The sequence below is a fragment of the Amblyomma americanum genome, chromosome 9 (assembly GCF_052857255.1).
Source record: "Amblyomma americanum isolate KBUSLIRL-KWMA chromosome 9, ASM5285725v1, whole genome shotgun sequence".
In the NCBI taxonomy this organism is placed as follows: Eukaryota; Metazoa; Arthropoda; class Arachnida; order Ixodida; family Ixodidae; genus Amblyomma; species Amblyomma americanum.
The window spans coordinates 138,811,457-138,826,511 of NC_135505.1; the positions used below are offsets into that span (position 1 = coordinate 138,811,457).

Here is a 15,055-nt window from a genome sequence, read left to right on the forward strand (position 1 = left end):
TTCCGCAGTGAGCGCAGCCGTGCCCGTGACTGGCAGCTCCTCAACGAGGTGCAGGTGCTGCTCAGGGAGGCCGACCCTCCCACTGATGAGGGTGAGTGCTGGTCTGCGCAAGGTCAGTACACTAACACCCGCTTCCTTTCCACTTTGTAACATTCTGGCCACCGACTCTCCTTCTCGCTTCTCTCTGTTGTCGCTTCGCTGCTCGGCAGGTGGCACCGTTGCGCAGTTTCACTAGCACAGTTGGCAGCAAAAGTTTACGGGACACGTGAGCTTGTGGGCAGATCTAACTGAAGCGCCCCCCCTTGCCACCTAGTCGCTTGGTATTGATGCGAACTGATTGGGCATGCATGTCTGCTGGTTACTTGCAGGCATTACAGGCGATTGTCTGGTATGAATACGCTGAACTAAATCCCTCCCCTCCCCCCCGCATACCTGCGTACCGTAAACTTTTGCTGCCGACAGGGCATGTAGGGATCATGTCAAAAATAAGCAGTGTGGCTGCACGATCTAGCTTTGCCAGGGTTTGGGGCATTGAAAATTTATAACATTTGGGGGTTAATTATGGAGCTGAAACGTGGAGCATCAATTAAGCTCCACGTTTCAGCTCCATAACTAACCCCCAAAGTCTGTGAGCGGATAATGTGGGCAGGTGGTGAGATGACCTGAGGAAGATTGTTTTGATTGGGTGGCTGCAGCTGGCACGGAGTGAGGTTAATTGAAAAGCATCTGGAGAGGCTTTTGTCCTGCTGTGAGGCATAGTCCAGTTGTAAGTGAATGACCTTCAAACTGCACAAGTTTGCTTGTAGGTCCACTTTTTGTATTAGAACTGAAATTCATTTACATCTGACACCAGTTGTGCTGGTTTCAAAAGTGAAAATCTAGTGTGTCCATGTTTTACTGTAATGCTGATGCCTATATGCTTACGCACAGTGTTGTTCGATTTGATTTAGTTCAGGTTATTGTGCGTTTTCTTACAGAAACGAAAGATACACGCAAGGTCTCAAGTATGTTCGCACTCTGATGTCAGGACTGTGGTCTGCTTACTTTTGGTTCTGGCTGTACTTCTGCACCACTTTTCTCTGTCCTGCAAGCTTTTCTTGTCTTGCGTCTTCATCTGTGCAAACCAGACGTTTTGCTCATTTGTGTTGCTTATTTGGCAGAGTATGGTGGCAACTTTATGAATCAAATTTATCAATTTAGTGTCGAGCTCCGCAAGCCAGTAAAATTGTCCAAATTGTGAGCTGAGTCCGAGTCTTCAATTTAAGGCCTCAGAAATGTGAGCGATGACATTTTAAAGTCATAAAATTGCCATAGTGTTATTGAGTGTATGTCCATACTGTTTGCTATGAAATAAATTAAATTTTCAGTTTTGGGGCTGTGTTTGAATGCTTTGTTTGGACCTCGTTAGGCCTGCCGTATCACCTGTGATAGAGTAAGAATGTGAAGGGTTTTCTTTTCGCAGAACTGCATGAATTGCTAGCATACTTTAAGAAATGGCCTAGTCTGATGTATCTATCAAGGCAAAGTCAAAGTGTCACTAGCAGAGAAGCAAGAAGCCTGCTGAGAGATTAAGTCATGTTAAAGTTTACCCTGGCTGCAGAATAGACAGAAATTTCTGTGGTTGCAGTGCTGTATTGGCAAGTGACAGAGCAGTTTTTGAACTTTGCTCTTGGTTTACTGTATATGGCCACACATTTTTGTTCAGTTTTGTTCACGGTGGCTCAGTGGTTATGGTGCTCGGCTGCTCACCCAAAAGACGTGGGTTTGGTCCCGGCCATTGCGGTTGCATTTTGATGGAGGTGAAATTCTAGAGGCCCGTGTACTGTGCGATGTCAGTGCATGTTAAAGAACCCCAGGTGGTCGAAATTTCCACAGCCCTTCACTACGGCATCCCTCATAGCCTGAGTCACTTTGGGACGTTAAACCCCCATAAACCAAACCAAACCAATTTTGTTGTCCTTGGATATTAAAAAAAACGATCGAAATTGGCTTAATTAATTTATGCTGTAGGCATCTTTTTCTTAGTAAATATTCCAGTTTTTTGTTTTTCACATTTCTGCGGTGAAGATATTAGGGATGAAATCCTTAAAGTGCATAACATTTATCCCATGTTTTCAATGCCTGGTAATTACAAGGTTTTGGCATGAATCATTTTTCTCACAGAGAGAAGTGGACAAGCATTGTTTAGTAGCTATTATCCGCTTGTCTGTCTGAACAGTTGTGGTAATACAACACATGCAAGCAGGATTTCCAGGCATGGCCTAATCATGAGTACTGAAAAATATTGACCTTAAAACCAACGTGGACTTAGTAGCAACTAACTGTTATCGTTCTTTAAGGCTCATTTGAAAAGCTTCTCGCTGATGTCAGCATTTTTGTTTAAATCGGAGCAGTTCATTAAAAGGGACACTGAAGGCATTTTATGTGACTTGGATTTGCTTTGAAAACTTGATTTTCATTGTCTCTAGGTCATGTTTGGTGGATCAGACACAAGTTGCCGCACATTTGTGTCCCTTGGAAATAGTTTTCAAATAGATTGTTTGTAGCTCGTATGCATCCAGAGTATTTGGTAATGCCATTTGTGTCGTTGTAGTGTCATTTTGCTCTGAGAAGCGCAATCGAAACTGCTAGAGAAAAGTTTGGCCATAACATGTCTATCACAACATAAAGACGTCCTATACAGAGAGAGAGTGCCAAATGAAGATTCAAAAGTTCCTTTTCAAAGAGCTGTGGTTGAAGAGTAGTCAGATGCTGCACAGCAGTCGTATTGCAGTTTTTTTTTTTGTTGTTTTGCTCAAAAACATTGACATTGGTGCTTGCCTCTGCTGCGTGATTCAAACAGAAAACGGCCGTTCTCGGAGAACCCGGTTCATGAATCTTTAAGTAAAGAGACTTATTGTGCAGCATGTTCTCCTTGCATTACTTGCTCTTGTTCCCAGCATACAGCACTTCCAGTTGAGCTGGATGGGTGAGCCTTTATTTCACTGACAGCAGCTGTAATCAAGTCTCTGTTTTATAAGGCAGGCAAGCACCGATACCAAATGCATGTCATGAGAAACGAAGTCACAAAAATTCAGTCTTTCATTTGAGTTTTTTAAATAATTAAATGGAACGAATACAGAGGAGCTTTTAAACCAACCAGACCGTAGATGCAGGTCCCCGAGAATGCGAGTGCTTCGGTCTTGGCTGGTGGCAAAATTAAGGAACTGCTAGGCCACCATGAACTTGTGTATGCGTCTCAAGTGGAAACACCATTACTGTCCTTTAGTTTTTAGTTACTGTGCTATCTCAGATGCGGAATAACGTCCTGTGCAACTGTTGACTGTGAAAGCAAAACGGGTTGAGATGAAGTTTGGATTCAGGTTTTAGCCAATGGGCTTGGAAAGGTTGGGGTAGGAGCAGATGGAAAGGCTTCTTTATTTTCACTGTTGGGTGTACCTTGACAGGTTGTGATTTGTATTTTTAGTGAGCTAATTAGTTGATGTCTCTAGAAGACATTCGTGCTTTGGTAACGACGATGAGGAGAGGACACAAATTGTCCTCTCCTCTGCGTTGTCATGTGAGTGCGAATATTTTTTGAAGCTCGTTCTTCTTCGAATGCAGTGTGACAGTGAACGCGGCATCATCCTGTGCTGCCAACTTTATTCTCTCCTTTTATAGCCCAGCTGGTTTCGAAGCTCGGCCGTCTGTTGCGGGATATGAAGGCAGCCAGCGTACAGCAGCAGGTAGGCCATGTGCCCTTACCTGCTGGCCTTGGTGTGATGTGCCCAGCTTCCAGCTTTGCGGTAGAATGGCATCCTCCTCGCTCTTATTTTTTTTTCACTTTCTTTCATTCTTTTTCAATCAGGCGCTTGAAAAGATTGTGCAAAGCAGCAAGGCGTCACGATTTGTGGTCTCTGCAGTGCTTGGAGTGTTGGAGCCCAAGGCTCAGGAAATGCAAGGTACGCACAAATGATGGCTGGGTGTATAAGCCTTGTACAAACTGTATCGATGGGAGTAGATTCTTAAAGCAGTAGATTCGTAGGGCACTTGGCCTTGCATCACATCAATATTTTTCGGAGCAGTAGCAGAGGATAGGAGAGCATAGAAACAGGAAAGACGAAGTGTCCTTACAGCTAGAGTTTTTTTTTTTTTTAAGGCCCGCTATGACGTATATAGCATATGCTTTGTCTTGTCCATTTCTGTGCTGTGCAATTCTGCATGTCTGGACCAAACATTTCTACTCTTTTCATTACGAAAACAGGATGGTGTGCTTGAATAAGTAGCACTCAGCATTTTTTGTAGACTTTTTTTATCTGAGCTGCGGTGTTCTGAACATTTTTAAAGTTTGTTTAGCTGAAAAAAAAAAAAAAGTTAGTTTGACTGGGCAATGTATCACTTTAGCATTACTTCAGTTGTACAGACTGCAATTTGTTTGCTTTTTATTTCTTGTGTTAGCATGCTTGCTAACCGTAGCTATTGAAGGGAGGCATGGGTCTTTACATGTGAAAATTTTGATTTTTTAAAAATGGCGTATTCGGGATCAATACACTCCTAAGTACCTATCTACAATGTTTTAAGGTCTCATTCGACCTCCAGCCACTAAAAAATCGATATATTTTATGCCTTCAAAGTGCCGAAATGGCGAGCTTGGAGTGAAATGTGGCAGAACTTTATGCCCCTCGTTTCCCACAACCCCCTACATTCTGGTACTACTCACCATTGTGAATTCCACTTGGAACATCCGTATTCGTCAGGTTTCTGCGGCCTCTACAATGGCTAGTGCACACACTTCAAATGCGATTTTTTCAATTTCGCGTTTTTTGCCAGCATGACTAGCCTTGCGGAAGTTTTCTTTATGTATTAATCTTATGCTGTTGAATTCAGAAAAAACTGAACTGTAGAGCTATACTATATTTTTTATGGCTGTGTCAAACATATTAAATTTTCTGAACAATAATGTCAACTACTTGTATTTCATAATTATGATGCTTCAGCATAATTGAATGATTTAGAGTGAAGGCTCCACCTCGCGACTAAAGCTGCAAAAGCCGATTCATTGCTGAAGCCTTGACCTTGAATGAATGAATTACAAAATAAATAAATAAATTAAATATTGCCGTGGCTGAGATTTTAACTTGCAGTGCGAGAGATCAGCTTCGCTGGCCACCGCACAAGAGCACTGTGTTATCGCCACAGCCAATCACTACTCGTATTAAACTGCAGCACACACTCGCACTGTGTATTGCACATTGCCGTCTTCATCAACTTCCATCTGCGGTACAAACAGATCAGATCAGCTTAACCTCGATCAGAGCTTAACCTGAGACTAATATCATCACTAGACATGCCGACGACCCGGAAAACCAAATTATGAGCCAGTCAGGCTAATTACATTCTTTCGCCAAGTCTGCTCGGCTTAACAACGTTAAAACTCATACTATTTTTTTATATAATGACTGCATGGCATGTCTTTGGCTACAGCTTCATTTCAATTGGAACCAAAAAATATTGAGGGAACGTGTCTTAAATAATACCCTTAAGATGTTATGTAATTAGTCTTCAGTTATTTTCTCATAATATAAAAGCTGCTTGAGATGTACTGAAACTAATTATATTTTTGAAAACGGGGAAGAAATACATATACAGGCCTAATTTCAAAACGATATCTCTAATAATAAGAATATCCATTTTAAGACCCAAGCCTCCTCTTAAGTGAGTGCTTGAAATGGTTTAACTAATGCAGCAAATCTTGTTTAGGTTACGTGTAGGTGAGGTGTTTTTTGAACTACTGCTGGCATCTGTGCTTTACTGCAGCCTGTAGGTGAAGACAGCATTTTTTAAAAAGAACGTTTAGGGAAGATAGCATCGCTACGGCCAAGAAGCTTTTCCTTTCTTTCTGATCGTGGTTGGTTTGTTCTCAGTTGCATTTGAAGGCCATTTTCCTTATCTGAGAACCGAAATGTCACGTTTGTCACTAAGTGCGTTGAGTTTGACCTGCAGTTCACTGGCCACCACCTCATCTGTCTCTGTTTAGGATCTCAAGACGAAGAAGTGAGCTGTGACTTTGATGCGGAGCTTTTGCACCGGACGTGCCGGCGACTGCAGCAGCTTTGCCAGCTTCACAAGGCTGTGGACAAGTCGCAGATTGACGACATGTACGAGCCATCATCAGAAGAAATCTCACCGGAGGTGATTATGTGTTCACTTTTTTAACACATACTGCGTGTTGCAGTGAGTCTGTGCCCAATGTGCATGAGCATCGGGACGCGGAATTTCAAGGCATGATGTGTGATTCCAAACTGCATTTTTACCAGAACTGACAGTGCTGGCAGTGTTGTTCATTGTTTGAGCGGTAGTTTGGTGAGCTTGGGTAGTTTGGGTAGTTTGGTGAAGAATTAAGAAAATGGGAACAGCAATGTCTGCGGTTTAAGAGGTGGGAGTCCATTTTCTTTGTTTGTAGAAGCATGTCCAGACAGCATGTACTTGAGCCAACAAAAATTAAATCCTTTCTCCTTTTCTTTAGTGATGTGCAGATGATTAGCGAACAAGTAACTTGTTGCTCTAAAGAATGCACATTGTGCACAGTTTTTTTGTTTTTAAAGATACATTAAAATGAGCCTGCAAGTGTCTTGAATTGTTGATGCACTGTCATAGCATTGGAGTTGAGCTAACAGGCTCAGTCAGCAGCAGGAGCTTTAAATTTGTTCTTTGCGGCACCTGGTGGTCGGGAACTGAAGGTCCTACGCACATTCCAGATGGGGGCCACAAGATGGCACAAATTATCATAATAGCATTCTAGCTACCGGGCCACAGAGCTTCAGCATGTATACAGGTGCATCCATACAAGGGAAATGAAATTGGTCACTGCTTCAGCAGTTGTGTTTCTCATTTCGTGGTACATTTAGCTCCTTTTAAATTTGGTTTAACTGCAGTTTTCTCCTTTTTGTTTGATACATTTGTGGGACATATGTATGTCTTTAAGGTATGCAATTAGTAAAGCACCTTTGAGTGGTTTTATAGTCTTATTTCGTTTCAGTGTCAAGCAGCTGTGCATTGATTACATTTTTTTTTTGTGGACTGTTGCTTCTCCAATGCTTTGTAGTGGTAGCGCCAGTAGTAAAAAAATCTTCATCTTTATCAGAAAGAGAGGAGCTTTGTAAATTTCAGCAAATCTAAACTTTCCCTATAGTTGGGCAGGACAGACGTAGTCAATTTCCAGGTCGTTGTGCATACTGAATCCGTCAAGATGCTTTGGAGGGCTCAGAAAATGTGCTGACTTCTGACCACTTTACGTCATGTACAGTGCAAAGCTACCCCATTGCGTCGAAACTTTCCCCATAATCAGCCATTGCAGATATAACTGAATTGCCTCGTTACTATGCATGCTACATTCTTCGAGATGCTTTGGAAGGCTTAGAAATGATGGTGGTCTCTTCTCTGGTCGCTTTATAATACGGACAAGAAAAAGCTACTGCACTTGATCAACAGCTTGTTTTTTTTCTTTTCACAGGAAGTGGCGAACGAACTGTCGATGCCGCTCAAGAAAGTGTCGCGCGTGCTGATGCATGTTTCCCGCTACCTCCCACTATGGGCGGCGAGCTCCAGCAAGCGGGTGACCTTTGGTGATGAGAATCCCATTGCGCTGCCTGCATTCCTCGGCTGCTTTGAGATTGGCGACAGTCACGTGGCAAGGGACCGTAATGATGAGGCTCCCCTACCGGTGACTATCAAGGCAGATGCTGACTTCAGGCAACTTGGTAAGAAAAAGTCACCGGTCTTCATACCTGCATGTTTTGCCAAGCATTAAAGGAATGCAGCGTGAGACATTAGGAAACATGGATCACCATGCGGAATTCATCTGCACTTGCTTGAATAGTGTATAATTCAATTTTATTTCTTTTATGCAGTTTCAGTTTCACAGCCGAACTGTACTTCGAGGGGGAGGTAGATCGGGGAGGGCATAATCACTGCTTCATCATATTAATGTGCTCCTCCAAGCCTTACACCAGCCTGCCCCAGGATCTGGAATGACAGTGAAAGAAGAAATAGCAATAGTATCTGTTTTTTTTTTTTTGCAGTGGTCGTAGTTGAGCTGATGATAATGATGTGTGTCAGACACAGTACAGCTGTTGAAACACAAAGTACATTGGAGGAAACAAATTCAGTTATGCATTATTTACTGGGTGTAGACGAGTTACACATGGTTACCTGTTCTGTGTATACTAATGTCTTGTGCATCATTCCAAATCGAGAACATGCGACAAAAATTTGATGCCCCCTATTTCTTCCTGTCAAGACGTTCAAACTGCACACTACTAGACATTCATGTAAGAAGATCCTCGCATGACTGAGAGGTGCAGCACAGATGACTGCTGCATGGCTGCATTTTGGTCTTTTTTTTGGCCCGATAGAAATTGTGCAGTAAGAAGCGAAAGATTACTCGATGCAGGTGTGCAGTAAAATCATTTATTTCAGCACCATCGTGCCTGCCAATCGTCCAAAACGTCTGTTACTGTATAACGAAACATCCCCACTCCAAGCACTGACATCGACTTTCAGGCAACTGGGTCATGGAGCAGTGTGAAAATAAGCACATGCATCCCATAAACATTTGCTACTGCCAGTACGCATCTCCTGCTTTGTGTGTTGAAACCTGTTCATGTGTTTGCATTTCACTATGTGTTTTCACAGCTAGAGGGCATGAAAAGCCCTGGCTGGTCTGGAATGGGCACAGAAAGACAACAAATGAAAGCAAAAAAAGAAAAGAAATGTTGCCGGAAAAGGAGCAAGGAAGCGGCATGGCAGCCCTCGAACATTTTCTTTTCTGTAGCCAGCCTTTTACTGGGGATTTTGTTGACTTACAACAAAGCGAGTGCTCACTGGTTGTTCCCTGCAAAGAGAAGACAAATGAAAGAAAGAACAATTGCAATTCACGAAAAACCGGATTTATGTCTGATTTTTCCATACTTGTATATGTACATATATACTTTGTTTGCCAGATGTATGTGTAGATGACTATGATGTGTTCAAAAAGCACCGGTCAATTAAAGAATCTAGCAGGACAGGCAAGCAGACCATCGTTTATTACAGAAAAGCAACAGCTGTAAAATTTCCACACGTACATTTCAGTTGTGAATTCCTTGAGGTGCGAGGATGTTCTCTCCGTTCATCATCATTATTATTTTTTTTGTCCAGGAAACTTCCTGTTTTCGAGAGCGCTGGCATCAAGTGGCTGCCACCCATTGCTGCTGGAAGCTCTGAAGAAATCCGGGATTGCGCCGTCTTCACTGGTGGTGAGAGAACCGAACTTCAAAAAGAGTGTGCATTAGCAGATAGCTAATGTGCCATCTAACAGATTCAACAGCTTCAATCCACTGTGGTGGCTGTGTAAATATCACCTAACTATCAAAGCCTAGCTAAAACCTGTATGCTTGTAGCGACATGCACATGCACGATCTTCAGCGTGCAGTTCAGACAGGAGACTGGCTTTGACAGGCCTGTCTATCACCTAACTACCAAAGCCTATCTAAAACCTGTATGCATGTAGTGACATGCACACACATGAACTTCAACCTGCAGTCCAGACAGGAGACTGGCTTTGACAGGCCTGTCTTGTCGCGCGCAGCAATGCCTCCTGCAAGAATGGCTGTCGTCTTCTTGGGCCACAACGAGCAGGAGAAGCTGGTGTCTGTTTGGTTCGCTCCTCAAGTTGCTGGTGGAGCTTGCAGGTAAGGGTTTTACATTGTACTGTTTTGAGCTCAACAGTAGGATAGCTACAGTGGCCTTCGTACTTTATTTGCTACTGCTGTGTTAGCAGCACGCAGCATTAAATGCAGCACAGACAAAGCGCAAGCGGCTGGGTGGCCTAAAGGTGTGGTCAAGATCAAAAGTTGCTTATACTGCACAAGCTTCAACTGAAGTGCATTGCACCACGGTGGCGCAGCTGCATCCAGTTTTGAGACAGCTGAAGGGGGACCGCTTACCTTGATTTGTCCTGTTGTTTTCGTATTTATCAAATGCGTCAAAAACGCGGCAGTGCGATGCAGTTTTGTCAAAGCTCAAGTGGTCCACAACACTCTTGTTGCCGACAGTACCTTTAGCGTACATCCCGATTATTTGCGTGCGCTTGTCACCTGTGTTGCACTAAGTCCTTTCTTAAACGGTGAATCAACTAGTCCTGAAGTTGGAAGTAAACAGTTGTGAACTGTTTTCTTATGGTGGCTTATGTAGAGTTAGATAATATGTAGTTGGAGAATTTGTGCTACCGCTCATTTCAAACAGGTTTCAATACTTTGATGGGCCGGCTGCTTGTGAAAATAAATGCGCTTTCCATAAAGAACTGTGCATGAACAAGTGTGGTGCTCATATTTTTTGGCGTTTCCACGAATAGACACAATTCTTGACTTCTAGATACGAGTTTTGTTGTTGATATAGCGGCGTTGTATTGAGGCACCACCTATCTCATCCATCTCTAGTCCTTAGTTCTGTCTCCTTTCTCCTGCTGTTCTCTTGATGTGCATGGTTTCACTACGTGAAAGGGGATGTGCAAAGGTATGGCCCGCTCCCCGTGGCATGGCGAGTGGCGTTATCTATTGACAGATGCAGAAAACTGGCATGCAGGTTGTCTAAGTACAAGAGACAAGGCCTGAAGAGTTTCAGTTGGGGCACGTTTGGCTCACGGTGAAAAGATTTCCTGCCCCACACTTCACGGCTCACTGCCTTGTCTTTCAATGCTGTAACACGAAAAACAAAAAAACAAAAAGGAATGAGTGGCACGCAAGTGTGCTACAAGCAGCACCATGTAAAATAGCGGTGAGGTCAGACCTTTCTGACCAGCCGTTTTAATTCAGGGGTTGCATTACCGGATGTTGACCGCATTAGGTTGGATTTCTGAAAGCTTGGAAGTTCTGTAGAATACAAAATCACTTCCCTCGAAAAGCTTTAGTTAGTGCAAGTTAGATCTATGCTAATCTGAGCTCAGCAGCATCTGGCAGTGATTCTCTAACATGGAACATGTTACAGGGGAGGAAGCCTACTTCACAGCATCGCTCACAATGTCACCGTGGTGGCGAAGCGTCAGGACACTGCTGGCTGGATCTGCAAATGTTCCAGCTGCCTACGTAGGCACAGCTGTAGTCAGCTACGTGGCGAGAAGCTTTCTTCGACATCCAAGCCCTCGTAAGGACAGCACGACTGATGAAACAGCAGAGTCGGTGAGCTTTCCTTTGCTGTGTTGAGCAGGCGTAGTCCCGCAGTGTCTGGCGATTGTGAATAACTCAAGACAGGTGCAACTAGAAATTGGTTGAGCAGAAAAATTCCTTCATATTTTTTCAGAGTTCTAAAGTTCAGCAGTATTCCTTGGGTTTCCCGGTGCACATTTACAACCGAAGCAAACATTGCTTTGCGTTGGCTTTGGTATCTTGGTTTTAGAAAGCTCAAGCGTCTGCTTGTCTACTTGCCTGTAAACAGTCAGTAACAAAATAGAATTCTGTTAAAACTCTAGCTTTCCAGTTAAAACTTTCTGTTAAAACTCCAGCTCCAAACTCCACTCTTTATCCACAGCTGGATGGCCCAGTTTTCTACTTCGAAGTATTTTTGTCACACGTGAGTCGTGGTGGTCGTAAGGTAGTGAAGCAGCAGCAGCAGCCTTGAAGAAAGACTGTTCAACAGGTCGTGGTACCAAACTTAGCAAGTGCAGTTGGCGCTGACCTGCTAGCCTGTTTCTTTACGTAGCTAAAGGTAGTACTAAGCTGCCAACTTTTGGGCATGTTGTGCTTATACTTAGCGTTGGTGACAAAATAAATAAACTGGCCATTTTTTTTTGTTTTTACAGTGTAAGCATTTATAGGGAGACCCCACTCTCCCAAGTCCTTGTGGCCACTGTCCACATAAAACGACATCATCAGTGTAATCCACAACTTTTTCTGGCAATGGAGCGGAAGCTACACAGCTGAAACATGCGCTCTCTTTCTACGCAACAGAATACAGTCCCTGCTTGAAGTTATTAGATTTTTCTTGAAACATGATATATTGTCAACATTCGTTATTTAGGGCATAATTTTAACACAACTGCCAACTTTCAACATTACAGGATCACAGAAAAAGCAGTTTCTTTGATTGCAACGATTTGCTTAGGGGGTCCAGTTCCAAGAGGCTTCTAGAGATGATGCCAGCTGCTCCAGTGACGAACAAAAACCATGCAGTGGGCATTGTGCAAGGTGGCTGTGTGGCCGAACTATTGGGGAGTGACCCGGATACCTCTTCCTTTCATTGTCAAGATAAGCTGTCACTGTGTGTAGCAAGGTCACATGAGCTATTGTCGTTAGTCACATGACCTCCTGGTAACACTGTCACATGACCATTGGGTCATGCGATTCATATATTTATGAGTTGCTTGACTCATTCAGCTGTTATTGTTACAGCTAAATAAACTGGCAGATGTACATCAGATGCATTTTCGTATCACATTCATCCACGTTTTGCTTACACATACAGGGGACACTGAAACCTGTGTCAGTTTATGTGAACACTACTTTAACGTTTCTAATTATTTTTGTAGCCCCCACCCGCCGAGGGCGACGAGAGTGACAAGCCTCCCGCGCCGCCGCAGGCGCCCCCTAGCAGCAGCGACCGCGACGACCCAGTAATTATCAATGACGAAGGCGAGTTCGAGGATGAGTCCTGGGAGCCCCTGGTCATAGAACTCGACCACTGGGAGGCGTTGCTAGGGAAACTGGAGGACGTGCTTGTGCTGGCGTCGCTGCTGAGGCGTCGCTGCGAGAAGCGCCGGCTCTGCCCAGACAACCGCGAAGTCTCCCTCAGCTCTCTCTTTGCACGGGGTCAGGGTGAGTGTGACATCGCAACATCAGCCTGAATGCTTCCGTGGCCAAGCAGGGTAAATCAAGCAGTCCACGCCTGAAGTGTAGACGAATGAGATTGCAAAATTTAAATACGTACAGTAAGCCTGGCAAAGTACGCAAAAAATGGAAACCAAATTTTGTATGGGCAATGCTACACGACATTGTGAACAAGGCTCCCCTGTTAGGAGCTAAATGTCCTCTATTAACACACCTGGCTGTCATCTGTGTTATTTCCAATGTACTTTCCTGGCCAGAGAGGATTTTTTTCACACTCTCAACTTCACAGAACTTTCACCGCATTCATGCTAAACACTCTGAGAAATGGTGCTGACAGCAGTACTGTCCTACAGTACACTTCATTAATGTTGCATGTTTTGGCATAGAGATCTTGGCTCTTAACAGTGCATCCAAATGGCCGCCGCGGTGGTTCGGTGGCTATGGTGCTTGGCTGCTGACCCGAAATCCACAGGTTCGATCCCAGCCGCAGCGGTCGCATTTCGATGGAAGCGAAATTCTAGAGGGCTGTACACTGTGCGATATCAGTCCATGTTTAAGAACCCCAGATGGCTGGGATTATCTGGAGGCCTCCACTGTGGGATCCCTTATACCCTCATAGCTTGAGGCGCATTGATACATTAAATCTCATAAACCAACCCAAATAAATGCATTCAAATGGTGTGCTCGTGTTCTTACGGAGGAGAGTGTTTTTGGTGTGTTCATGATGACTAGTGGTTTTGCTGATGTGAGCCAGTGAGCCATTATGGTTAATAATCAAGATAAAGAAAAGGAATAAGTCGGGTGATTTCAGCTTATACTGGTGTAACACTTTAGAAAAGTCATTCCTACATGACTTATCAGAATGAAGCTAAAAAAATAAAATGCGTTTTATAAAATGTCTAGCCTTCTGCTCTACACAGCCTCTCGTGATGACCACACATGCAAAGTTCTAGAGCACTCTTCTTTGTAAAGATTGCTGTGGGCCAATATTATGGGTCTCAAGTCTGCCAGCATGTTTCGTGACATTTTACGCCACCTACATGAATGCAGATAGCTACTGCAGGCTGTGATTAAATTAGAATGAAGAATGTATTAAAATGAGAGCACTTCCTCTTTCTTTGGAGCTTGTGCTGCTTTGTCTTTGGGCAGTTTGACCTTGTATTGACCATTCACTTTGTACTTTGCTCTGTGGGGAGTGAAAACGAGGACTCAAGTGGTGCCAAACACGGCGCAATGTTTTTGTTGTATAGCTTTACATGAACATATCGCTCATCTCTGTGGCTTTCGCAGTTACAAGAAGTCTTCACTCTGTGCTTTTCTGCAGGCGTAATCACAGAACTGGTGTCTGCCTGGGCCTGCGACCTTGAGATGACCCCCGACGACCTCCGGAGGCTCACCAAGCTCACATTCCCTAATGGCCTAGAAGCGCAGGAGGATGGCATTGATTGTGAGCTTTGTTTCCATAGCTGGCAGGACAAGCCTGGCATGGTGTACAGGAGTTGGTTAGGGTTTGTTGCAAGCATGTGGTGTAAACAATGAAACAATGCAAACCTAACTGCATTTTAGGCCTAGCATACGCCATTCTTACTTGTCATGATACTGGGCCTAACAGTCTCCATAAATGTAGTACTACGACAGTGGTGACAGTTTGTTTTCTCTCACTGTCTTCGTTCAAACTTCAACACCTGCTTCCCTTGGCGAGGTCATATGCTTCTTTACACCACCAGAGGTGCCCCACTATCCTTGGGCAGCTGAGAGTATGGATGCTGTTTGTTGTTTCTGCCACCAGAGGCGATGAAGTTGTGAATCATATTTGAGTGCTTTTATAGTCAGCTGCTATGCTTTCTTTTTTTCTCTCGAACTGGTGTGCAGTACACTTCGTGCGGGTGAGGCGACGCTTTGCACGCTCCCTGGAGCTGGACTCGCTGTTGGTGAACTGTGCCTCGGAGCAGCTAGTGCGATGGGACCGGGACCGGGACCAGATTGACCGGTTGGCCAAGGCATCGGCTTTTCTTGCCGCTGTCTCCAGCAGCATACTCAAAAATGGTCAGTGGCGTTGGCTGGGACACATGCCGCAGTGGTGGCGAGGTAGCTCTGTTAGGCTAGACTAATGTGCATCATTGCACTAAGGCACTCATGAACTCTTGGAATCGTTGGTACCCAGCCACTTGGTTACAGCGGCGAGCTGCGAGGAGCTTTGTTTGAGCACAGAGTAA

At 44.2% G+C, this 15,055-nt stretch overlaps 1 protein-coding gene across 7 annotated transcripts in view; it reads left to right on the top strand.

The window, feature by feature from the left end:
* The window catches only part of Rab3-GAP (Rab3 GTPase activating protein), a 48,090-nt gene that overhangs the window by 22,858 nt on the left and 10,177 nt on the right, over positions 1–15,055 (top strand). For 4 of the 7 annotated variants that reach the window (XR_013308591.1, XR_013308592.1, XM_077637700.1 and 1 more), the window contains exons 16-26: positions 9–91; positions 3,661–3,725; positions 3,848–3,941; positions 6,017–6,171; positions 7,493–7,739; positions 9,178–9,275; positions 9,608–9,710; positions 11,005–11,195; positions 12,542–12,827; positions 14,164–14,286; positions 14,712–14,885. Coding sequence is in view for 4 of the 7 variants with exons in the window: in XM_077637700.1 (XP_077493826.1) it covers positions 9–91; positions 3,661–3,725; positions 3,848–3,941; positions 6,017–6,171; positions 7,493–7,739; positions 9,178–9,275; positions 9,608–9,710; positions 11,005–11,195; positions 12,542–12,827; positions 14,164–14,286; positions 14,712–14,885 (1,619 nt within the window). In the remaining 3 variants the exon portion in view is untranslated. Of the gene's footprint in view, positions 1–8; positions 113–3,660; positions 3,726–3,847; positions 3,942–6,016; positions 6,172–7,492; positions 7,740–9,177; positions 9,276–9,607; positions 9,711–11,004; positions 11,196–12,541; positions 12,828–14,163; positions 14,287–14,711; positions 14,886–15,055 lie in introns of all 7 variants that reach the window. The other 3 variants (XR_013308589.1, XM_077637702.1, XM_077637699.1) reach the window with 1 other exon arrangement.